A 27,533-nucleotide genomic window follows, 5' to 3' on the forward strand; every position below is an offset into this window, starting at 1 on the left:
AACACATAATAAAGAGATCCTTCAACATTGCACCTACAGCAACAAGAAGCAGTTTAACCTTAAAAATTTTCGGATGTTCATCGAATTAGAAATTAAGAAGTACTCAACAACAACAACAACAACATGGTTGATGTGTATTGAGCTATGAAGATGTAAGTGGAGAGAAATTGGTCAAAATTATAAAGCTGCATAAAAACACGAAATTAGTGAAAGACGATCTGATGTATATTTGTCTCCAATCATATCATACATAAAAAAGAGTTGATCAATCAAAACAAACATAGCAAACACTACTAGTGTTACAATATAACAGAATGACCTAGCAACAAAATAGACTTCTTCTTTCTTTGACGAGGTCTATACGGTCACATCCTTCAATCTCTTCGACTTCTTCCTTAATTCTCACAGCTGAAGCCTCCATAGATACTTTCCAAGACCCAATCAACTTAATCTGTTTCAATGATGGAATATCAGCAAAGCTAAGTGGGATCTCCTCAAGGTCATCACACTTTTTTATAACAAGTGTTTCAAGCAAGGGAAATGATTCCTCCGAGGCATCCCACTTTGAGATATTTAACTGCACCAGTTTCAACAACTTAAGTTTATGGAACGTGATATCTCCAAGGCACCACTCTTCTGATTGAGGAAAACACACATCTAGTAATTGGAGATACTCCAGGCTTGGTAGTTCCGCAATGAAGGAAATAGCACTTTCTATATGAATTCCTTTAAGTACCAATTTGTTTAAATTTGAAGGCAACTGTAACCCGGATAGAATGCGGGGATGCACAAAGGAAAGTTGAAGTTCTTGAAGCTGGGTAAGACTCTCCAATTTGGGACAAAAAGGCTCTTCATCATCCTCAAATGTGATTTGAAGTTGTTGAAGATTAGGACACCTCCTTGATAACACATCCAGCCTATCAATTGGAAATTCCTCAATTTCCTTTAATATCCTCAAATTTTCCAATTTAGAGGATCCTTCAAAGAACCCCTGCTTATTAAAAACAGCCTTACCAAAATGAGCATGCCCTAATTTTTCCATTTCCAAAAAAGACACTGGTAACCATACACCATATAAATTCTTCACAATTAAAGTTTCTATATGGGGCAGATGCGATTGTGGATCAAAATAGAAAGTACTTGCCAAAACTGCGAGGTACTTCAGCTGATTAAGTGGATTTAATCTAGCTAACCACAAAGACTCCACAAAATAAGAACTCAAATCCAAGACTTTAAGAAGTCGCAATTCACTAATCAGACAGACGGGAATCACACAAATAGATTCATTTGTCGTTATCAGACACCTCAAGTGTTGGTGGAAAGGCTTCTGTGTTTTGGAAACCAGAGATGCAAACTTGGAAAGCTCTTCACTGAAACTGAAGCTCACTCGACTGCCCTTCCAATCAAAGGGTTGAAACTGGATATATTGACCCTTCACTGCAAGCATAAACTTTTCTTCTCTACTCTTCTCCAAGCAAAAGTGATGCACAACATCGTGAACCTGGCAGCATTTGACTTTACCATTATAACCTTTCTTTGAAACAATTACCATATTACTGCTAATGAGATCCATCAAGTAACCTTCAGCTTCCTCTTCCATTAATCTCCCAGATTCAGTGTTCTCCACGAATCCTTCAGCAATCCATAAACTTATCAATTTAGATGCTGGAATTCTTGCGTCCTCCGAAAACATCCCCATATAAAGAAGACAAGGCTTTAAACAATCGGGTAAGTTATCAAAACTCAACTGCATAGTCGCCAGACTATATTCTTCAAACTCACTGTCAAGATAGTCATATAAAGCATCTTTCACCTCATTCCACCAAGATTCTTCCATTTTCCTTTTTTTGATTATTCCAGCTACCAAGACAACCACTAGGGGCAGTCCTTTGCATTTTTCTGCAACTGCTTGACTCACATATTGTAGTTCAGGCGGGCAATCTTCCTTTTGAAACACTTTTTTCTGCAGCAATTGGCAACTCTCTTCTCTTGTGAGGAATGGAAGAGAATAAGGATCAGTATGGTTCTTGACTTTCTTACCCACTTCTTCAAGTCGAGTTGTTACGACTATTCTGCTTCTCATTCCAACATCTGGAAAAGAAAGCCTTAAGTCATCCCATGCCATACAATCCCACATATCATCCAATACAATGAGATATCTCTTTCCCATTAGGCTTTTCCTCAACCTGTCAGCAAGTTTGCCTACCTCATCTTCCTTGTCCTTGGAGCCCGTAACTTGACTGAAAATCTCTTGTAATAGCTCTCTTCGGCTATATGTTTGAGAAATGATGCACCATGCTCGAACATCAAAGCGAGAAACAATGATGTCATTATTGTACAACTTTCTAGCAATTGTCGTTTTCCCTTGTCCCCCCATGCCTACAATTGGGATGACGTCTAGCTCATTTGTACCTCTAATCAGATAACCAATTAGTTTTTCTGCTTTATTCTCAAAACCCACTACCTCCTCATCAGTCACAAGATTGCTATGTCGAGCTGGCAGATGTTTAAATGGAGCAGCCACGTAGTGAGGATTAAGAGGAATGTCTGCTGACCACATCTCAGTCACCTCTGCATTAATTTGCTTGATCTCTTTTAAAATTGTAGGAAGTGAGCAAAAAATATGCAAAAAAGCATTATTCTGAGCAAGAATAGAGTCAATGGCAACCTCAGCCTCATATGCCAAATTGATGGTACGTCTCTGAAGATCTTTAGGAATTTTATGTTCGTGGTGCACGACATCTCTGAAAATGGATGAGAGCTCCTTCTCTAAAATGGATGTAAGAGATGATAACTCTTTCTCCAAATTCCCTAAAAGAGGTTTCATCAGGAAATCTAAACCAGACTTAGATTTCGACATCTCATTCAGTTTCCTTAAAAGAGAATCCAGAAAGCTCAATCCACCAAAGGTGGGGAACTGAGATGGAGTAAATTTTAAGGATTTGTAGTACGTCTCAACTTGTGCCTTCAGATCTTTAGTCTTCTCCAATATCTGTATCGAGCAAAGACTTATTTTGCTAGTGTCATCTTTGTTTATAGATCTAGGAAGAAGCTTTTGAATTACATATAGAACATCACCCGCTATAGCTCCAACCTTTAACAAGACCTCATTCAACCAGTTACCATTAATAACGTGATTTGACACATCAGCATCAAGGAAAACCAACAAGAATTCTATTGCCACATCAATATTTTGAGCAGAGATATTATTAGGAAAGTTCTTGAGTTTTTTGTTTCTGAGATACCGCAACAGAAGGTGGAGAAGATCTGAAAATTCTTTTGGTAATTTCTTGTCCTTGAAAGTTTTTGATTGAGTAAACTTTGACACCTTTAGTTCATCATGAAAAATCTTCTTCATTTCCAGCTCCACAAACACAATCAATGATAATAGATACGGAGGTATATTAAAGGCATCATTTTTATCACTAAATTCAATATGAGCAACATAATCTAATACGGCCAAACAAATTTGTCCCACAATGTTAGCAATGAACTGAATTCGAGTCTCCAAACATTCCAGCTTCTCATAGTTGACGTAACCATTCATCCTGTGGTATATATGTATCTCAAAAATCTCATTTTCTTTTGAACAATTTTCAGTTTCTTTATAGATAGATGTATTGCAAGTTTTTCTATGGGATAACAGGACCTACCCTTTTCCAGGAACATCATTAGTACATCATTTAGAATTTTTTCCAGACAATCCATATATTTCGACAGATCAAAATCATTCAACTCATAATTGTAACTTAAACTGGAGTTACCTTCAAAGAATTCCAACAAATGTGATTCTAGCCTTTCCAAATTAAGGTTAGTTTTACATTCATCTGATATCCCATCAAATACCCGGCGAAGCATTTCCACAGTCCATTCGGCTTTCATTGTGAGTTTGACAAAACAATCAGGTAAAAGAACATGATACTTTATAAAGGTTCTAAAAACTCTTAGCACAATATCAAGATCCCCAATACGACGAATCTTGATGAAACCCAGGTTACCTTCAATTTTGATCCTTCTTAGGTGATCTAACATTTCCTCAATTTCATTTTCATTCATTTTCTGTAGAAAAGTTCCTGCAAGTTCACCAACTCATGGAATTAGGTTCATGTCTTTCAATATCTAGTGTTTGAAGCTATGTTAATGCTTGTGAAAATTTATACATCTTATGTACCATTTTCATATTGTCAAATGTCACTTAACTAATTCTTATCTCAGAAAATAGTCTTTCTTTCATTTTCAATTTTATGAGATACTAACTAATAGTTGAGTGAACCATTTGAGAAATCAACTCTCTAATTCTGTATCTATGGGAAAAAAATAATTCATGAAGAAGATGACTTACAGTTTGTTAATAAATATCTTCAATCTTGAGGCCCAATCACAAAAAAAAGGAGCAAAAGAGATGATAATTAATATTGAAAGAAGGTTTGATCATCAAGAGTAATATTTCTGAGTTTACGTAATAGGTGAAATTGGAAAAAAATTCATTGAAATAAAATGAATGAAGGTTTGAAGATTTGAAGTAAGAAGGAAGAGTGTTCTTTCTCTCTCTAATAATTCTTATACCTAACAAGAGATGAATTGTAGTAGCAAGTTGCTTTAGGTGGTAGCTGTAAAGTGCCCAATAAAACAACTATATTACTTGTCCTTTTTTTTTAAGGGGTCAATTGGTCGGGAACAAGTTATTTTGAGAGTAATTATCTCACAATAAGTTATTTCACATGTATATGAGATAATTTATTCCATCACTAATGTATAAATATTGGAATAAATAATCTAAGGACTATCTAATGCCTCTAATCAAACACATAATAAAATAATCATACATTTTATTCTAGAATTTTTATACCTCACACCAAATGACTCCTGAGGAAAATCCCCCAAAATTATGTCCGATTTGCTAATTTCAGGCTTAAACTATGAACTATTTTGATATTTGTTTAGCATATAATTAAGGGGTATTGGGTCGGACATGAAGTTATTTTTTCTCATAAATATGAAAATTCACAAGATGTGAAAACTATCAAAAGTTATCTAATTCTTAAGCAATCTTATCGAATGAGTAAATCATCATTCATAAACAAGATATCAAAATATCCCAAAGCATCGCATTGATGAATTACATATTTTCATGTTTCTTTTATAAATAAATATTCACGATTACAAACTTTCAAATGCACATAAATTTATAAAGATTCACTAGTCAACAATAATAGTAACAAATAATTATTCTTTAAGTTAATACTTTCACTTGGTACGGACAATCAATTCAAATCGAATATGAGTATTTCTATAAAATTTAAAATGATGACTCCTTTTTATATATGTATAAATTATTAACTTATGAGTCAGATTTTAATATTTAGAGAAAGGCAAGTTGTATCAGCAAGTTGATTTAGGTGGTAGGTCTAAGATTAATGCTGTCTCTTCTTTAAAATAGATTGAAATTCACATGCCTTTATTGACCAAATAATGTCAGAACTATTAGACTAAGCTAGCGTTTGGCCATAGATTTCCAAATATTCTTGACAAATATTATTTGGGTGAAAATTTGGGTGAAATTTCACNAAGTAAATAGGGACGGAGGGAGTAGTAACAAATAATTATTCTTTAAGTTAATACTTTCACTTGGTATGGACAATCAATTCAAATCAAATATGAGTATTTCTATAAAATTTAAAATGATGACTCCTTTTTATATATGTATAAATTATTAACTTATGAGTCAGATTTTAATATTTAGAAAAAGGCAAGTTGTATCAGCAAGCTGATTTAGGTGGTAGGTGTAAGATTAATGCTGTCTCTTCTTTAAAATAGATTGAAATTCACATGCCTTTATTGACCAAATAATGTCAGAACTATTAGACTAAGAATAGTCATCGAGATCTCAAACAGGGATTAAAAAAAGAAGTGGTGATAATTCATCCATAAATCTTTCGGGATAACACATATGTACCAATTAAATTAGGCTTAAGTCATTCACGGTCTGTTAACGTTGTTCACATATTTTATTTATATATCTTAACTAGAACTATTACCTATTGAACACTTAAATTGTTCAAAAAATTACCTATTAAACACAAAATGTTGATATGACAAAATAAGTATTTTTCACTTCTTATGGATGCGTGAAAGTTTTTGAAATACTGTTTTATTTTTATTTTTTCCAAAACAACTTGCACTTTTTCTTCTTTAATTGACACTTGGCATTTAAATAAACTAAAGTAATCTTTTAATATTTTAAAAAAAAAATCTTAATTCAAAAAAGAAAGAGCACCCTACCCCTTCAAGTCATCTTCTTCCCCAACTTTAAATTTTCAAAGACAACTAAAGAATCTCCATTTTTTTTTCTTTTTCTATTTCTTTTCAATATTCGTAAAAAAACTGAATCAAGTAACTGAATTTGCAAGAAAAATAATGAAAGTAGATTTTTGAACATTGGGATAAAAAAAGTAAGTCGACGTTCCATCTCCATTTTCGGTCACCTTCAAATAAATATTACCATTCCGAGAAAATTGGAAACTCACTAAACTTAACAAAAACAATATCAAATAATTCGCTAAATTAATTATTTAGATGGTGCTACCACATAACATGGCTTAAGAGCAACGTCCGCCGACCAAATCTCCATCACCTCCACATTAATGTGATTGATCTCTTTTAAGATTGCAGGAAGTGAGCAAAATATATGCCAAAAAGCATTATACTGAGCAAGAATAGAGTCAATGGAAACTTCAGCTTCATATGCCAAATTGATAGTACGCCTCTGAAGATCTTTAAGAATTTTATGTTCACTAGAACCTTTGCAACATCTCAGAAAATGGATGATAAAGATGACAACTCCTTCTCTAAAATGGATGTAAGAGATGATAATTCTTGCTCTAAACTAAAAAGATACCATTTTGTTGTTACACACATGCTTGACTCACAGCTGCTTTAGATTTCCCCACATATCCTGTATTGAAGAGATTGTTTGCACATTAGATGCACGTAGATACTAAAATACACATTAAATGCACGTAGATACTAATATACATATTAGATGCATGTAGATACTAAATTACACATTAGATGCGCGTAGATCCTGCTTTAGATTCCCCATATATTCTCCTTTATTACAAAGTTCTCTTGTACAAAATACACATACCAATACCATGTTTCATCATGAAAACTAAACTTGATTCAGACTTCAACATATCATGCAATTTTCTTAAAAGAGAATCCAGAAAGCTCAATCCACCAACAATGGGGTGTTGACACCAAATTTACAACTTATAAACATATACTTATATTTGTTTTTTACTCTAACAAATATCTCTTTCAAATGATTATTTCTATTTTCATTTTATATGACATATTTTTTACTGTTCATCTACCAAGTCTCAAACGGAGATCACAAGGTCTGAACAAGCAAGATAGACGGAAGGCCAACAAAATCAAGCTTCGAGTCAACACGAATCAACACCCCTTCCCAGCTAAGAATTTTTCTTTGAGTGCATGAACAACAAAGATACAAGAAGTCACTACTGGATAACATTAAAGTCATCATTTGCCTCTAGGACCTCTCCTGAATAAGCCAAATGACCCCACCTTTCACTTTATCTCTGACTTTATTTCCTTTTACTTCATCATGACTTTATATTCTTATTAATGTCTTTACCCAAAATTTGCAGATAAAATCCCCTTGATTTATTGAATAAGAATCAAGTCCATTACAGGCGACACTCTATCCATCAAATTGCATATCAAGGCTTAAATATCAAAGATTAGAGGCGACTTTCAACCAATTACAATCATCGACATCAACAACAATTTAACAACTTCACTAATTTTATTTTTTACTTTATTAAATACATTTATAATTCACTTTATTTACTTTAACTAATTTATATTAAAGTTTACAGGAATCAACAAAGGCCTTCAAAGACAATTGAAGACATCACTTGGCCCTACGGCTCCACAATTATCAACCACGCGGCTTTATTTCTCACTTACCTTTATTTTATTTTTACTTTATCATGACTTTATTTGTAATTTACTCTACATTTGTAACAACAATCAATATCTAGCCCCGAAGACAATCGGAGGCATCACTTCATCATGCCCCGAAAAACAACCGAGGGCATCATTACAACTAGTCCCCGTAGACAATCGAGGACATTTGGGTTCGTCCACCCTAAAATAGGACATGGGTTTGTCCACCCTAAAATAGTGCATGGGTCCATCCACCCTAAAATAGGACATGGGTTCGTCCACCCTAAAATAGGATATATCGGGTTCATCCACCCTAAAATAGGATATGGGTTTGTCCACCCTAAAATAGGATACGGGTTCGTCCACCTTAAAATAGGATATATTGGGTTCATCCACCTTAAAATAGGATATACACATATTAAACTCATACTTTATGATATCATTAACAACTTTACTTTTGACTTACAGACATCACTTATCATTGAGACCCCGAAGACAACCGGAGGCCTCATTTATCATTCTAGTCCTCGTAAACAATCGGAGGATATTAGACATCATTTACCATTGGGACCCCGAAGACAACCGGAGGCCTCATTTAAGTCCCCGAAGACAACCGGTGGCCTTATTTATCATTCAAGTCTCTGAAGACAACCAGAGACATTATCTACATCATTTGCATAAGCCAGATGGCTACACTCTTACTTTATTCACTACTTTACCAATTACTTTAATCTACTTTACCTACTTTAATGCTTTCACCTTAGACTTTACAGACATCATCATCATCAAGTCTCTGAAAACAACTAGAGACGTCATATGTCATTATATCTTCGAAGACAAACGAAGATACAACTTGGCCATACGACCTCATTATCATAAGCCAGACGACTCTCAATATCAAGTCTCTGTAGACAATCGAAGATATCTTTATTTACCAAGTCTCTAAAGACAACTAGAGACATCATTTGGCCACACACCTTTCATAAGTCACATGACTTCACGCCATTCTCACACATACATATATTACCATTCAATTATACATTCTTACACTTTAATTTTATCTCTCACTTTAATGACAAATTTTAACACGAGTTTCAGGAAAATCAGTCTAAAGCAACCAAAGACGCATTACAATGTGAAACTCTCTCTTAGCAATGAATTGGAGCAATTTGTTGAAAGTTTAGCTTTCCAACAAAGGTAAAAAAAAATGTGTTGAATACGGTAATGCATGCCACTTCTCTATATAAATTATAGTTTCTACTAACAAGTTTGTTTCAGTCTTGCCGAGAGCATCCAAGAGGATAAATTCTCAAATCAAACCATAGGTGCGGACGACATAAAAAAGGATGCAACACAACGTGGAACTTTTTCTTAGCAGTGAACTGGGGCAAATTTGCTGAAGAGGAATATCAAACTCGCTAGCAAAGGTCTAGGATCTACACTCGAACTCATCTTCACCTACATGCCACGAACACGTGAAAAGTTGGTTATCCAAACTTTTCTTTCATAATCATTGTTGCATCTCAACTCAATTAACTCCTTTCATGATCCCTCGAGGCTAAATTTCCTTTAGTATCACTCCTCCCAAACTCTTCCTGTGCCTATATATGTTGGTCGAGACAAAATTGGTTACTTAGTCAACTTCTTTGCCCGAAAACTCTTTCATTGTCTCCAGTCAAAGAGGGGCAAGCTGGTGACTCCAAATTTTGTCCCTCCTTTCTTCTTATTTATTTCGTTGAGCTTCTAAATTTCTAATAAGTCAAATACTTTATAATTCACTATTTTTTTTTGTATGATCTTTCTATTTTAAAATTATATTACTATTATTACTTAAATGTCGTCTTGTTTAAAATAGTATGTATTTTAAGTTTCTTACTTTCTAAACTTTTACGTAATATATATTATAGAAGCTCAAACGAGTTAATTTAAAGAAAGAAAAGCCATGAAAGTTGGGCCTAATTGAATCTCAAAATGGATCAAATTTCCAGCCTTTTATTTAAGGGAAATTTTTCAAAACAACAATATTTTAGCTTTTAGTGGGACTCATAGCAACAGTTTCATTATTTATTAAAAATGTCATTATTTTGGTTTGTTAAGGGATTAGTTATGTATTTATTTTATTTTGATTAATTTGAAAGAATACAAATAATTAATAACAAAACAGAGAAAATCATGGAACAAAAAAATTTAAAAAAGGTAAAAAAGATTTTAAATACAAATCAATTACGTTTTGAAAAGAGCATAAATAGCCATCTTTCCGTCGGGCGTTATTTTGCTTTCTTCTTAAGAACATCAAAAAAAAAAATTAAAATAATTTAGTTTGTCTTCCGAATCATTCATCTGATAACTTTCAAAGCTTCTTCAAGTTGAATATTACATATTTTTGAAACATAATTTTTCAAAATTGACAACTATAAATTTGTCGCATCCAGTGAACAATCGAAAAACAATCAGGTATTTTTTTTCTGATTGAATCGGTGAAATCTTCGTATGCATTGGGATTTATAGCTTTTTCAGATGTTTTGTTTCCAAATTATGATGTATAACGAATGAATTTTATTTTTTTTAGTTTAGTAGCTGCTTTTTCTGTTTGAATGAATACAATAATTTGTATCCCATTAAGTTAATGTAACTAATCGATGGTGAACTATGTGTTGAATACAACAATATATGAATACCAAAGTGAGATGAAAATACAAAGTGAGATTGAATACAAAGTTGTGAATACAAAAGAAATACTCTCTTCATTTGAAATACAAAGTGACTTTGAAAGGTAAAATGCAAACTAATGGATCATGAACTATATGTTGAATACAACAATATATGAATACAAAAGTGAGATGAAAATACAAAGTTATAAATACAAAGCTAGATTGAATATAAAGTTGTGAATACAAAAGAATTAAATACTCTCTTTATTTGAAATACAAATTGACTTTGAAAGGTAAAGTGGACACATAAAATACAAAACTTGTTGATATACAATTAGGTTGAATACAAAACAAAAGAGAAATACAAACTTGTTCACATATAAATTGAGATTGAAATACAGAATGAATACCCAATAAAATACAAAATTACTGTTAGCATACAATTAGGATGAATACAAATTAAGAAGAAAATACAAACATGTTGGTATACTAATTGAGATTGAAATACAATGTAAAAACAAAAAATGTAAAACTTGTTGATATATAGATAGAATGAATACACAAATAAACTGTTGATTCAGACATTGTAGATATACAGATGATTTCCCCAAATCTAAAACCCTAAAAGCAAATATAAATGTATTAAAAAAAAAACACATGAATGAATTTGTAGATTTTAATAAATTTGAAATACTAAAACGAAATCAGAAAAAAATCAATTTTTTTTTTGTTTAATAGACTAAAAAACTAAAATACATAAATTTTACATGAATATGTAAACAAACTTGCATAAAAATCAAAAAAATTAACGGAAAATCCGTAATATGTACAATGCGAAATATAAATCATAAACGGTGATATGAAAACAAATCAAAAGAAATCTAAATAACTAATTGAAATACATAAATATTAGATGAATATGTAAACAAACTTGCATAAAAATCGAAAAAATTGACGAAAAATCCGTAATACATACAATGCGAAATATAAACCATAAACGGTGATATTGAAAACAAATCAAAAGAAATATAAATAATTAATCGAAATGGATAATGGAAATTACCTTGCCAACCGAGAAATCTGCTTGAATTAATAAAGAGATTTCGTTTAACATTAAAGAAAATCTCTTGATGAAGAACAATTTAGCACATTGAAGAAAGATAAACTTGAAACGTGAAAGGTGGGGAAGAAACGTGAAAGTTGGGGAAGATACGTGAATGGTGATGAAAAAAAGTTAATGGTATTGGTTTAATTTTTTTTTTTCACTTTAAACGGTTATTGGTATATAATTTGGTCCAATATAGGACTCTTTTCATAAATAAAATTAATTAAAAATACTAAAATCTGAATACATATTATTTTATAAACATATTGTCATTCTGCCATTTTAAATAAATATTTTAAAGTGTTGTTATTTTGACTAATTATGTTAGATATTATGACTTAATTGTTAATTTTTCCCTTTATTTAATGTCAATCTGTCCAATTTCCAGCCCAAAAGTAGCAGCCCGTCTACCCATTAATCCAAATGATCAGCCAGCCCATATAATTTATCAATAATCCAAAAATACCCTTCACACCTTCAACCCTAATTCAAAATTCTCAGCACAACAGCAAATTCCCACGCCTCCTTCCATTTTCAGCAAAAGAAAAGTTTATCAACCATGTACAGAAGTTGTCGTTTCTCTTCTCATGCTTGATTTTTGTCTCTATTTTCGTTCGTCTGTCTCAATCACGTGAAGATTGCCAATATCTTCCAAATTTCCAACGTTCAAGTTTGAATGCGTCTCTTGACCAATGTTCAAAAATCTGAAACTCAAGATTCCCGCTCAACAAAAACCATAACCTTTGTATTCACTCACTACCAAAAAATCGCCTTTTAGCCACGGTTGCAAAAATTGTGGCAAAATTAGCTGAAAAATAAAAAATTCTCTACATAGTACGAACTGTGGCTAAACATCTGTGGCTAAAATAGCCGGGTAAAATTTCATTCCCTCCCTTTATTTTTTCATTTGCCTCCTTTTCTATTATTTCCCTCTACTCACTCTCTTTTCTCTCACTTCACCTAAAACCAACCCCCAAAATCTAAATCGATTTCTGCCCAAAATTCAACTCTCTTCTTCAAAATCGATTTCTGTCAAAAGCTGCTTCAAATAGTTGTGTAATGTGGTAAGTTTGCTTCGTTCAAGTAACAAATCTTTGGAATCTAGTGTATTTAAACTCAAAATTGAATGTAAGGTTTTGGATAAAGTTTTTGTTTATTGAAGTTATGAGCTTTTGAAATCTGCAATTTGTGTTTTTATTGGGTTTTCATGTTGTAAAGAATAGAAATTTTAGTGGTAGGTTAGACATCCTACTTTATTTATGTTGGAAAAATCATGCTCACACCTCTGGAAAGATTGATGGATATATTTTCACCACGAATTTTGTAGATAAGATTATACATTGGAGGAATTATTACCATAAATCGATAAACTATAAACTTATACATAAATCTTGAGAGGTGTGAAATTTTGCAGGATTAGATCTCCTTTTTTTGGTTCTGTGCATTTCAAACCATGTTCTAGTTATCGTTTGTTTCTGTATAAGGAACATGAATTTAAGTCCAACATTTGAAAAATTAAAGAGCAGTGCCTATCTGGGATCAAATATGTTACTACTTGTTTTAAGTTCTATTGGGTTTTCTAGTTGTAAGAGCACAATCATTGTTAGAAAGCCTACGAGGATGACAAGCTGACAACAATAGCACAATTTCCCTAAATTTTGATCAACTAGATGACCAAATTGTGAATGAGAATATCACAACTCCTACTCTCGGTAATGGAAATTAATTTCTTCTTCAAGTTTTGTTGGAGCCAGCTCACAAGTGAAAAATGAGTCGTTACTTGTCCACATTAGAGGTTAGAAGTAATTTCATATTAGAGTTAATTGTTGCTTTTTATTCTTTATTATTAGTTTGTTGTTATCATTACTTTTCATTTGTGTTAATGGCTTGTTAAAATGATAGATACTTCAAACGGAGAAGTTACTACTCAAAAGATGCAATCAAATCGAGTTTGAAACTTCGAAAAAAATTAAAAAATCCTGGTGGAACTAAATGGTGATGGAAAAGGAAGTGACAATGGTTCAAATTTGCTTGTGAAATTTCTTGGCAAACTTTCTCAAATGTTTGTATTTTGTCCCATATTAGTTGAGTGATGGGATAGGATGCCACATGAAAAAACAAAACGACAATGGCAACTTATTGAGGTAACTAGCTAACTTTATTGCCATTCAAATAATGTTATCTTTTTCAATACGTACTGATTTATGAATACAAACATATTTGAAGGAGAATTTTGAGTTTGATTATGAGATTGGATTTAAATGGGTGATGCAATCTTTATGCGAGAGGTGGAGGGCCCTAAAATATAAGTTACGTTGTAATAACTTCTACCCCAACAAAAGTAAAGAAGAGCTACTTGCCAAGCCTCCCGAAAATGTGGATTCTATTGATTGGATTGCCTTTGTGCATCACTGTAATGAGGATAAGATGAAGGTAATTGTTGTTCATAATTTGATTCTTTCTTTCTCTTATTTTTTGGGTAAATAATTTTTATTAATAACCAAAATGGACTTTACAACTCAAGGTAAAAATAAAAAACAGAAGAACTAGGTTCGATATTCATTCGAAATCTCTAGGCTTGCATATGTAGACTCTTAGAAAAAAAAAATTTCAACACAGTTTACGTTGGGTATACGTTCAGTTCTCCTAGTTTTCTAGTTGACTAAGGTCTCAAATTGGCTCTCAAATATACTTTTTGAAGGATCATTTTGATCAAGACTTCATCTATTCTTCTTGGCTTTGGAATATCCTCAGTTAGACATCTGCCACAAGTGTTAAATTATCCTTGTAAGTGTCATTCTGTAAATAGCATCCCATGAAACATTTCCTTTGCATTAGTTTTCAGCCCATCGCAATTCACCCTGCTACTCCATTGGACTCCTTCTACATAACAACTTCACTTCAGAAAAGTATGGAAAGGAAGAAATATGAAACTTTCCAACTCCTAAGTTCTGTACATACACAATATAACTCATTTTGTACATTTAAATATGCCTTCAACTATAAATACAATAAGAATTAGAAGTTATAACTTATATGCTAAATTTGTAGAGACAAAAAGGGCTGAAAATTACTAGTTACTTATAAGAAACCTATGTGATGTCAATGAATGCTTCAAGTATGTTGGTAAGTTCTTGTTTCGGCTTTGCAATGTCTGTTTTTGCTCTCTCCCTTCAACATCATTAGAGCTTAAACTCTTTTCTCGCTCCAATATCTTACTTTTAAATTTTATATTGCATCCTTTGTGTGGAAGTAGATACTCATTTTAAGATGCCAACAATTATGAAATAGGATATAGTTGTATGATTGTTGAGCAATCTAAATGAACATGTTATAAAGACCATTGTGAGTTTGAAAATTTAAGATTGATTTTTGTTTGCTTTCATTAAGTAATATTGTTGGTGTTGGCTGTGTTAAAGCGATTTATATAGCTTTAAGAACTTGTGTCCTACATCTTGTGAAATTGTGCCCTTCTATTACATGTAATTAAATTTATGTTTGATAATTACAGAAATAAAGTGCACAAAATGTAAAAAATAGAAAGAAACTCAAAGTCTCGCATGCCGGTGGTAGCAAAAGCAATGCAAGCAGAGGTCGTCAAATGGTATGTTTCTTAACCTTGAATTCTATTTGGAAATCATTTTATTGTATCAAGTGAAATGTGTTTCATGTTTATTTTTTATTTATATATACTTGATTAATGACAGGAGCAAAAATTGAAAAGACTTGTGTGTCAGAGTGAGGTTATTTTGTGAACTTTACTGAAGAAGGATGGTAATTATGTGAATGAGATTTTAGCTGTAAGATTTATATACCTGTCCATTTTCAAATTTCAATTATGGTGTTGATTTATTCTTGTCTTTTTTTCTTTGGTCCATAGCCTAGCATAAGACTCAACTAGCTATCAAAGAATAAAAATAAAAAATAACTAATGTAGGTGAGAAGTGAGCTTATTGTTCTAGCAACTGCCTTTGTGCTACAAATGTGTCTGCCTAGGATGCTCTTCATCTTTCCTCGTCAAATAACTTTGAAATTGTGATCATTTGTTTTGGGTTCTCTCATTACACATTAGAAAGTGGTTTTTGTTTAAGTTTTCGTCAAAATAGTTGATGTCTTGTAGTAATACTTTTGTTAATATTTTTTTTGTACAAATTATGTTAACTTCTGTTAGTAGTAGTGCTTTGGGGTGTGTTCTATTTGCTTTTAGTATTGTGAAAATATCCTTTCTTGTAGGATAAGATATCGGAGCATCTACCTAAAGATCAGGAACTTGCTGCCAGTTCAGGTGTTCCTATGAAGATACTAGCTCATCCTAATGATGCCGTTGGAAAAGTGTATGGAGTTGCACATTCTGATCGTGTGCGTGGTTTAGGTGGTAATGTTTGCCCTTCAAATGCTTTTGGAATGCTTCGCATTCAATTAGTCATGTGAATCTTGGTAGCTCTAGTAGTATGTCTCATCAACGTGTTAGAGACCTAGAGAAACATGTAGAAACCTTGAAAGAAAAGGGATATAAAGAGACCAACAAACAGCTTGAGGCGACCAAAAAAACGCTCGAGGAAACTAAGAATCGGCTTGTGCAAAATGAGAATCAGTTGGCAACTCTTCATAGGCTTTTACAAGCTAAGTTTGGTAGTGAGTTGCCTACTTTCAACTAATCGTCTTAGCCTTTAGTATATTTTAAGACAAACTATGTATATGGTGTTTCTTTTAACTTTTAGTATTTCCCTTACTCTAGTATTTGTGGTATTTTGTATGAATATTCAAGGTTTGAAGCTCTTATCTTTTGCAACTATATGTAGAACAATGTTGGAACTTTGATCATTATTATAATAGCTAGTTTTGTGTGTATACTGGTTCGGTAAATCATTTTATTGTATCAAGTGATAATTATGTGATCACTGTGAATGCCTATCAATTAGTGTATTGATATTGGGATATATAGCAGGGAAATTATTGTTTTTTTTAAAAAAAAAGAACACACTTTTGCCACGGTTGAACCGTAGCTAGTTCATATTTTGTATGAAAGTTGTGAGCAAATTACCAACGCCTAAATTAGCCACGGTTAATATATGGATAAGTCATGATTTGGTGTAGGCAAATTTACCCATGGGTAGACCGTGGCTAAACACAATCTAAACCATGGCTAGAAGAAAGTTACCACGGACGCTAAAATCGTGGCAAATTTCATGGCGACGCCCCTGTTGGGCACGCGGCCGACCGTGGCTAAGTGGCCGTGGCCAATATGTGATAGCCACGGTTTGGCTACCATTTAGCCACGGTTTCACGCGTGGCAAAAAGGCGAATTTTTTGTAGTGACTTATAAATACATCCATATACCTTTACAAAAGAGAGTTTTTATGTCGCCTCTTTCCCCTATAGCTTTGCAATTTTCTTATAACTTTATGAAAGAATTTTATCTCTCTTTACTCCTGTTGGACGACAACATAGGTATTTCAAAGTTCTCGAACTTGTTCATTACGAGAGTATAGATTCGAGGCCGATAGGATCCCAGTTCACTGCCCCACAAACGATAATCTCAACTGCCTTTCTTTATTATATTTTATCATTTTGTTCAGCATCTTGGTGCTAGTTTAGGAGTCCATGTTAGTCTTTTGTTATTCTGTATGGAAGTGACAAATGTTTATACATAGTTCAAGGCTTGTGTTTCATCATATATACCTTTCTATTTGAGTCTGTTGATTTTTTTTAGTAAAGTCTTGTTAATTAGAAACCTATTGTAAATCGTCCAGTTTCGGCTAAAAATATTTCTTGTTGGTTCTAAATATACTTGCCACTCACAAGTCTTGATTTTTATTTCATTTTAATCACTAGTTTGTGAGAACTTGGTTCACAAAAGTTTTAAGCGGCATGTTGGTTAGATTTTCTCATAATTAAGTTCACTGTTTTGGATCCTTTATTTCAGTTCCTATTTTAGTAACAAAGATGTGATAGTTTATCAATGCTAAATGAAATATTTGTTACAGTAAAGCTTAAGTTGTATTTAATACTTATTGTTGGAGTTAAAAAACATTTTGTTACTATCAAACTATGCCAAATTGCTAATATATGTGTTACCGTTATGTAACCTCTTTGTTTACCATAAATACATGTTGAATATTGATGGAATTCTAGTTTTTATTACATTGTATAATTTTTTGCTGTTATTAAGAGATAAATCATTGTTCTAACTCCTTCATTCTCCTTTTTCTTTGTTTGCATGAAAATCGGAGTCGAAGAGTCTCACTTTAAGACTCGATGCTATCGCAAGACTCGAAGCGTGTATTAAATCTTCACTTGTGTCTCTCTGTCACCCCCCGAGCCTATACCCTGGACGTGGCTGGCACTCGAAGACCATTGTTGGCCCCCAAGCGAACCCTTGACCTGACTTTCTTAACTCAGCAGAATAACTCAATGCAATGCAGGGTTTTTAAAACAACCTGACTGAAATAAAATCTGGCCACAAAGGCAACTCGAGTCTCAAAATAGAATATTTACATATATACATAGATGAGAGACTCCAAACCAACTGACTGACTGTCTATGAAGCCTCTAAAATACTGAGATGGATGTTGGGACAGACCCCACGACATCCTAATAAAACAAAACTTGAGAGAACAAAATAACCGAGTCCTCCGGAATGCAAAGAGGCTCATCACTGACTCTGAAGTACTCAACTGGATCAACGGCGAACCGGATGCTGGCCCTGGGTACCTGTGTCTGCATCATAATAAGATGCAGGCCAACTGGCATCAGTACATTGAATGTACGAGTATGCGAGCTGGAAAGCTAAACCTCAACTTAAGCTTGGAAGGAGTACAAATGAACTCTTACCTTGGCTCTATTCAACTCATGAATAACCGAACTCAATATATAAAGCAATAAGACACATGCAGTATATAAAGCTTATAAAACAGTGTAAACAACTTAGCTTTGTTAAAGATAAAACAATAACAAATTCAACTTTACTTGTATAAAAGTAGTATAACTTTAGGTGGGAGACTCTTTCAACCGACAATCACCACTATGAGCCCTAGCGGTGATACAACGTTTTACCTCACGTTGCCCAAGGACCATCCTATACCTTGCCGTGATATAGGAAGCTAACTTTACTAAGTGGATCCACTAGCTTAATCTTACGGGTTCATCTAAAAAGTATGACTTAACTCCCATGTTGGCGCATGGTTCTTATGGAGAGTTGAGTTTATATGAACTCGTGTCCCCAATTCGGTGCTCAAGTCTACTCCCAAAAATACTTAGCTCATAAGTGTTTTAAACACATCTTTCTTTATTTGAGATAATTACTCAAAACTTTGCCCAAAGGCTCACTTGCAATCGATGTTCCTTTTCTTGAAAACTAGCACAAAGGCTCTTTCGGAAACATAGTTCCTTTTCTTACTCAAATGTAAAAACATTTAGAAACTTCTTTGGGAATACATAGTTCCCTAATAACTTTTGAGAAATGAACTCAACTTTAAACTCTTTACTTAACTTGGAACTCTTGACTTAACTTGAAACTTTTGACTCTTTACTCTTTACTTGCCTTGAAACTAGAGCCTTAAAATGAAGTTAAAACATTTAATAAAGACTCTTGAAAAGCTTAGAGACTTGCTTTGACTCCCTTCTTTAACTTCTAGACTTAACTCTTAATTTCACTTGACTTGGAAACTAACTCTCCTTGAATTGGAATTATGAATTCAAGGTGTTTGATCACATGTTATGGATGAGTTCTTGACATTTAAACGTACCTTGGAGTGTTGAAAACAACTAGGAAACATAGGTACAATACCTAGGAACATGCATGAGAAAGTGGGGAAGGAATGGGAAAACTTGGTGCTCTTGGCGCTCTGAGAGGCGCGGAGCGCTAGACCAGAAACTTCAAACGAGGCCTGCCGGCGCTCTGATGGGCGCGCCACCCCAAGGGGGAAAGTTCAGAGCCCCTCTTGGGGCGCGCTGATAGGCGCGACGCCCCACCCTTTTTCCCCGAAAACTGACTTTTCTCCTTAGTTTTCTCCAACTCTAAACCTTCTACACATCAAAGTTTCCAACCCCAAACACTTAAAATCATAAACCTCTCAACATACAATAGATTCAACTCAAAAACACCACCCGAATCATACACCAACCCAACAAGAACTTCAACACAACACAACTACAACTTTAACAATTACAACCAACAACTTCAACAAACATATTCAATCTTTTCTCGAAATTAAACGAGCTTGGCGTGTGGGGGAAAGAACCAACCCAACACTATGAACTCACATACCTTAATAGGGATCACCCCCGAAGAAAACCACGACGATCTTTACGAAGTTTGCTTCTTCTTCTCCTTTCTCTCCTTTTCTCTCAAGAACCCTAACTCTTACTCTTTTTAAAAAGGGAAAAACTGATCAAAAATAAGTCTTACACCTTAATATATATCCAAAGACAAGGCTAGGGAAAAGACCAAAATACCCTTACAATTTCCGGACGGATTCCCTGCCAACTGCCCAACTTTCAAAGGGCATAACTTGCTCATACGAACTCGGAAACGAGCAAACTCGATGGCATTGGAAAGATCATTCCACGAACTTTGCAAACATAACTGAAACTACACCCAACTCATCCTGACCTAGGAGTTATAACTGTTCAAAGTTGGCCAAAAATTCATTATTTTCCATACTTAGCCAAATTTTCCAGATTTTTAATTCGTTCCAAAAAAACTATTTCCAAGTTTTAACCTCTTCATAGTTATTTCAAATTGCCGGATGTTACACTCTCGCTACTCCCTAGAAACACATCCAGACAAAAATGAAGAGGGATGTGCCAAAACGGCAAATCCCGAAATGTCATTCCTTTACCAAAGTCAAAAAATGATTTTGGTTTATCCTATTTTCTTTATTGCTTGTTTATTAGTGTGACTGACATTTTATTTTAATTATGTGATTTGGCTGCTTATAACTTTTTTTTTTGTTTAGTTAACATTATTTTGCTATTATTATTCTATCACATAAGATAAACATCTAGATATAATTAATGCAATTAGTTTTCTAACAATTCAAGCTTCATTTCATTTCAACAAGTAAAGTTTTATACAAACATAAGACCATCTCACGAGTTTCATCACGTTTCCAACTATACGTATTTTTCATAAAAAATATATTTTCAATTATTGAATCTAAAGTTTTTTCTAAAAGTTAGCTTTTATAAATAAATTTTACCTTCTTACACTTAGCCTAATTAATTAATTAAGTTTGACTGGTTAACCATTTTTAATGAATCTTAAAGGATGCCTAATCCCTTCCCTTTAGATTAGTTGAACCCTTACCTAAAATTTTATGTTTAGTAGACCTTAAAATGAAGTTTAACTTTAGACATGACTTTAATCAATTTAGGTGCCCTAATTCACCGTAATTAATTAGGTGGCGACTTCTTGACTTAGTTATTAACTTTGGAATCACCAAAATATTGTACACTATTTTGACCCGGTTAAAATGGTGTATAACATGAGGAACTGAGACGGAGAGAATTTTAGGGATTTGTAGTAAGTCTCCACTTGTGCCTTCAGATCTTCAACTTTCTTCAATATTTGTATCGAACAAACATTTATGTTGCTAGTGTCATCTTTGTTTATTGATTTAGGAAGAAGCTTTTGAATTACATATAGAACATCATCCGCTATAGCTCCAACATTTTCCATAACCTCATTCAACCAGTTACCATTAATAACATGATTTGACCCACCATCATTAAGGAAAACCAACAAGAACTTTATTGCCACATCAATATTTCGAGAAGAGACATTATTAGGGAAGTTCTCGATCTTTTTGTTTCTGAGATACACCAACAGACTGTGGAGATGATGTGAAACTCCTTGTGGTAATTTCTTGTTCTTGAAAGTTCTTGATTTAGCATACTTTGAAGCCTTTAGTTCACCGAGAAAAATCTTCTTCATTTCCAGCTCCACTAACACAATCAAACTTAATAGATAGTGAGTTTTACTCAAGATATCATCTGTACCAACTACAACCCAAAGAGCAAGACAGAACTGTCCTACATTGTCAGCCATGAACTGAATTCGGGCCTGCAAACCTTCCAACTTCTCGTGATCAATGTAACCAATTTTCTCCATTATATGTATCGAACAAACATTTATGTTGCTAGTGTCATCTTTGTTTATAGATCTAGGAAGAAGCTTTTGAATTACATATAGAACATCACCCGCTATAGCTCCAGCCTTTTCCATAACCTCATTCAACCAGTTACCACTAATAACATGATTTGACCCATCATCATTAAGGAAAACCAACAAGAATTCTATAGTCACATCAAATAGAGCATCTTTAACCTCATACCACCAAGAGGCGTCCATGTTCTTCCCTTTGATTATTCCAGCTACCAAAATAATCACCAGAGGCAGTCCTTTGCATTTTTCTGCAACTGCTAGACACGCATCTCATCTGGTGTGAGGAATGGAAGGAAATAAAGATCAGTATAGCGCTTGACATATTCACCCACTCTCTCAAGTCGAGTTGTTACTACTATTCTGCTTCTATTTCCAACATCAGGGAAACAAAGTATTAAGTCATCCCATGCCATACCATCCCACATATCATCCAAGACAATGAGATATCTCTTTCCCATTAGGCTTTTCCTCAACCTGTCAGCAAGTTCGCCAACCTCATCTTCCTTGTCCTTGGAACCCGTAATTTGACTGAAAATCTCTTGTAATAGGTCTTTTCGGCTATATGTTTGGGAGATGATGCACCATGCTCAAACATCGAAGCGAGAAACAATGCTCTCATTATCGTACACCTTTCTGGCGATAGTCGTTTTCCCTTGTCCCCCATGCCTACTTGGGACGACATCTAGCTCATTTGTACCTCTAATCAGATATTGAATCATTATTTCTGTGTCATTCCCGAAACCCACCATCACCTCATTAGTCACTGGATTGCTATGCTGAGTAGACAGATATTTAGATGGTGCTACCACATAACAAGGCTTAAGAGCAACGTTCACCGACCAAATCTCTGTCACCTCCACATTAATGTGATTGATCTTTTTTAAGATTGCAGGAAGTGAGCAAAATATATGCCAAAAAGCATTATATTGAGCAAGAATAGAGTCAATGGAAACTTCAGCTTCATATGCCAAATTGACAGTACGCCTCTGAAGATCTTTAAGAATTTTATGTTCACTGTGGACCTTTGCAACATCTCGGAAAATGGATGATAAAGATGACAGCTCCTTCTCTAAAATGGATGTCAGAGATGATAGCTCTTGCTCTAAATTACCAATACCAGGTTTCATCATGAAAACTAAACCTGATTCAAACTTCAACATATCATTCAATTTTCTTAAAAGAGAATCCAGAAAGCTCAATCCACCAACAGTGGGGAACTGAGACGGAGTGAATTTCAAGGATTTGTAGTACTTCTCCACTTGTGCCTTCAGATCTTCAACTTTCTCCAATATCTGTATCGAGCAAACATTTATGTTGCTAGTGTCATTTTTGTTTATAGATCTAGGAAGAAGCTTTTGAATTACATATAGAACATCACCCGCTATAGCTCCAGCCTTTTTGCATAACCTCATTCAACCAGTTACCACTAATAACATGATTTGACCCATCATCATTAAGGAAAACCAACAAGAATTCTATAGTCACATCAATATTTCGAGAAGAGACATTATTAGGGAAGTTCTCGATCTTTTTGTTTCTGAGATACACCAGCAGACTGTGGAGATGATGTGAAAATCCTTTTGGTAATTTCTTGTCCTTGAAAGTTCTTGATTTAGCATACTTTGAAGCCTTTAGTTCACCGAGAAAAATATTCTTCATTTCCAGCTCCACTAACACAATCAAACATAATAGATAATCAAGTTTACTCAAGATATCATCTGTACCAACTGCAACCCAAAGAGCAAGACAGAACTGTCTTACATTGTCAGCCATGAACTGAATTCGGGCCTCCAAACCTTCCAACTTCTCGTGATCAATGTAACCAATTATCTCTGAGACATATAAGTATCTCAAAAATCCCATTTTCCTTCGAATGATTTTCAGTTTCTTTGTAAATCGATTTCTCACAAGTATTTCTTCATTCGTCCAAGAAGGGTCAGACAAGCTACCCCATTGCAGGCACATCATCATCAGATTCTTGTCAAGGCAATCCATATATTCCGACAAATCTGAATCATTCAACTCATAATTATACCTTAAATTAGTATTGCCTTGAACGGATTCCAGCAGCGTTAACACTCCCCTTTCAAGATTATGGTTATTTTTGTATTCGTCAGGAATTCCATCAAATACCGAATGAACCTTTTCCATAATCAACTGGGCAATCTTTGTGATTTTGACTAAGGAATCAGGGGAAACAACATGATTACACTTGATAAAGGTTCTTAAAAATCTTATCTCCACTTCAAGTATCACAATTTGATCAATCTTGAAGCTATTCAGATTGCCTCCACTCTTGATCCTTCTTAGCTGATCTAACATATCCTCAATGTCGTTTCGAGCCATCTTTCATAGAAAATTCCTGCAAGTTCAACAAACACTTGGAATATTAGTTTCATTAATTATGAGCAACACTTCTATTCATGTCTTTCAATTCTGCCAAAGGGAAATGATCTTTTACTATAGGATAAGAAGTTTAAAATCTAAACCAGTACATTTTTAGTAGGTCAATCATTATGTGACTAGTAAAAAATGAGAGAATTGTAGAGAATAGCATAAGAAAAATATAATCGAGAGCCTTTCTACCAGCCTAAGATCATTAATTAAGATCGAAAAACTCAATTAAGAAAAAGAAGCTAGAAAGGAGAATGTGTATTTTGGATAAGAGAACCGAAAGAAATTAAAACTCTTTAATTTGGATTTTGGTTGATTGCAAATATACAACACTATCTAGACTATTCCATAATTTACTATAAATATTTAATTCTCTCAACATCTATAAGAAAATTCTACTTTCTAGGATATCTTATAGAAACTTTAATATATGATATTTCCAAAAATCAACTTTAATTTTTTCACAAGATTATGGTTAGTTTGACATACATCAAATTGGAGGAGAAACATAGTTTTTGTAATGAAAAAAAAAATTAAACGATAGTGTTTGACTTTATACGAAATTTAAAATATTATAAAATATTCGACACGTTTAATATATGCAAAGTACCCTAATCAAATTCACCTCAATAACCTTGAACGGGATCTGCCAATAATTCTGAGTTTTCAATAGACTGGAAGTATGAAGTCCCTATTATTATATATATACATATACTCTATGATACAGAAAAAAAGGAGGAGAGAGCAAGTACATATAAGGGAAAAGGAGAAAATAATAATCCTCATCAAGATTTTGTATCCACAAACTTTTTGACCCCCCAAGTTTTCCCTGTGGGCCTTTGTTTGAAAAATAAGAATATAGGAGGCCCATTTTATAACTTAATAATCATGGAATTAAGTAAGCCTTACGAAAATTTAGTAGCTCAGTCGAAATTTCAAATCATGTTTTTTTAAAAAAAATTGAAATTTGAAATTAATCTCAAATTTAAACTTTGATTTGGAATCATATCTTCATATTACATATTCAAATGTGAGTTCAAGTTTAAATATGTCCAGGTTGTAATAATTTTATCAACCTAACATAGACATTGACGATTGTGAGATTTCTAGAAGATTAGAAGAAAAAACAACCTTGAAAGAGAATAAGTACATTTCAATAAGGAAAGAAGTTTTAGTAGCTCAATTTTATCGACTAACTAAATTTTCATTTTATTGATGAGGATCACATTTCATTCCAAAAGAAAATACCTCAATTGGTTAGTTATCTAAACTCTTTTATGAGGATCCAATTTCATTATCGGAAGTTCTTCAGATTTTTGGTAAAAATTCAATTCATTTGAGAAAAAAATAATCTTAAATTCTTAATAAATTGACTCGTGGTAAAAATCGATTCATTTTAAAGAAAAAAATATACCATATTTATATATGCAACACCACCATATACAGTTATATAGTGTTGGAAAACAAAAACGTAGAGAATTATTCATTCATCAACATAGTATATCCACACATGCCAACATATATATACAAGTCCTATATATCACAAAAGTGAAAAATAAAAGTTGAACAAAACACTAGACGATATCCAACTTCGCTAGCCAAAATGAAATAAATATATGAGCAATCGAACGCGACTTCGCGGTCGGAGCTTAAACAAAAACTCTAGGGACAGATTCGATAGGTTTACAATCAACTTCTCTAAGGAGAGTGCGAATGCCTTTGCCTCCAGCATTAGCAAGTGGGTGAATCCCATGGGCAGGACCTTCCATGTATGCCCTCTTCTCCCTTTCTTCATCAAATGACACACCAAAACGTTTCTCCACATCTACATCAAATTTTAAAAACCTCGTAAAAAAATGCTATTGCGCGAGTTAAATAAACGTACTATTAAGACTAAGACATAATCCTAACACCCAAATTCATGTAAGATATATCAAATAGTCGACCAACTAAACTATTAAAATTTTCCGAAGAAAAAGTGACTCAAAACTACTCATGTATCACACACTAATATCCCTTCCAAATCTATCCGAAAGAGGTTTAAAACGGAAAAGGGAAATAGGGAGGCGATTACAACGTGGAAAATCAAATCCTCGCCAATAAGATAGATCAAATAATTAACCAACTGAACTATTGAGGTTTTCCTAATTAAGAAAGGGTCATTTTTATCTTATATTCAGAAAAATTAACTTAAATTTTTTTCATGCTACTCCTAGTTAGACAATTTACAACTCTATTAGATGATTTTCTAACTAAATAATCGTCTAAGACTTGTTTCAGACCACAAGTTTTTTTGAGCTGCGTGTCTAGCAAACGGAGCTACTCCTATATATTGGGACGGTAGGTATTAATTAATGTTTTATACTGGCAACCTACATAATTATAACGATTTCAAGTTCTATACAATTAGATTAATATTAAATCACTTCAAAAGTAATTAATAACATGTATCAATCATAATATGATAAGTAATTTTTGTGTACCTTGAGCAAGGTTCTGATCGAGTTGACCATCTCTAGTAAGCGCCATCATAACTTGAGGAATTCCCAAAGGAAGTGTATCACCTCTATCAACCTGCCAGAAATGTATCACTTTGCCATAAGTTTTCACGGTTTTTTCATGATCTTGTCGTTGAATCGGGCCTGGAACACCGGGCATGAACAGGACACCGCTTTTCACCTCGTACAAATGAGAATGCCAAAATTTCTTTTCGTCGTCTGGCAATGTCAAGAACAGTTCCTCCGATACAATGTACTCGAGTCCGATTAGACGACCATCGGAGTCAGGCCTGTCGTAAATGAGGCATTGCCTGAATTCCTCGTTTTGGTGCCCACAGAAGTGGTGCGCCTCGACTTGTCGTGTCATGTCATGTCCATAGAAATGGAACCTGAAATTAGGAGCGCATAATTTCACGCTAGAGTTGTGGATTTGAACCTGCTATCAACTAAAAATTAAAAGTTTCTCTTTTTTTAGAACCCCAAATTCCTAATAATTCCTAATTCTGATTCCGCCTCTGTTCATGAGTAACTTTTAACATCTATACACATATCACAAAGTTCAATAATCTATTTTCTTAAGTTACTCCCTTCGTCCCAAAATAAATATATTAATTATTTCCATCTATAACCCTAGTATAGTCAGGAATCAATTCTCAAGAAACATCTAATAAAAAATAAAATACCTAAGTAAAATACACATCTTATTGAATTCTCGTGTTTCAAATGATCTAGCTAATTATTAA

At 33.6% G+C, this 27,533-nt stretch overlaps 2 protein-coding genes and 1 pseudogene across 2 annotated transcripts; all 3 read right to left on the bottom strand.

Moving 5' to 3' along the window:
- Nucleotides 1-203: 203 nt before the first annotated feature.
- Nucleotides 204-22,084, bottom strand: LOC125851301 (putative late blight resistance protein homolog R1A-3). Its single transcript, XM_049531089.1, has 2 exons — nt 21,404-22,084; nt 204-3,094 (listed from the first exon to the last, which is right to left on the bottom strand). Exons 1-2 carry the CDS (start codon nt 22,082-22,084, stop codon nt 320-322), a joined length of 3,456 nt encoding a protein of 1,151 aa, XP_049387046.1. The 3' UTR covers nt 204-319.
- A 71-nt stretch (nt 22,085-22,155) lies between these two features.
- Nucleotides 22,156-24,280, bottom strand: LOC125851305 (putative late blight resistance protein homolog R1C-3; annotated as a pseudogene).
- Nucleotides 24,281-25,941: 1,661 nt separating this feature from the next.
- On the bottom strand, nt 25,942-27,179 carry LOC125851307 (oil body-associated protein 1A-like; the record flags this gene model as incomplete). Its single annotated transcript, XM_049531092.1, has 2 exons — nt 25,942-26,117; nt 26,776-27,179. Coding segments are annotated over 2 exons (580 nt in total), but the record flags the coding sequence as incomplete, so codon positions are not given.
- Between the last annotated feature and the right edge of the window lie 354 nt (nt 27,180-27,533).

Source organism: Solanum stenotomum, unplaced genomic scaffold (genome assembly GCF_019186545.1).
Source record: "Solanum stenotomum isolate F172 unplaced genomic scaffold, ASM1918654v1 scaffold23989, whole genome shotgun sequence".
Lineage (NCBI taxonomy): Eukaryota > Viridiplantae > Streptophyta > Magnoliopsida > Solanales > Solanaceae > Solanum > Solanum stenotomum.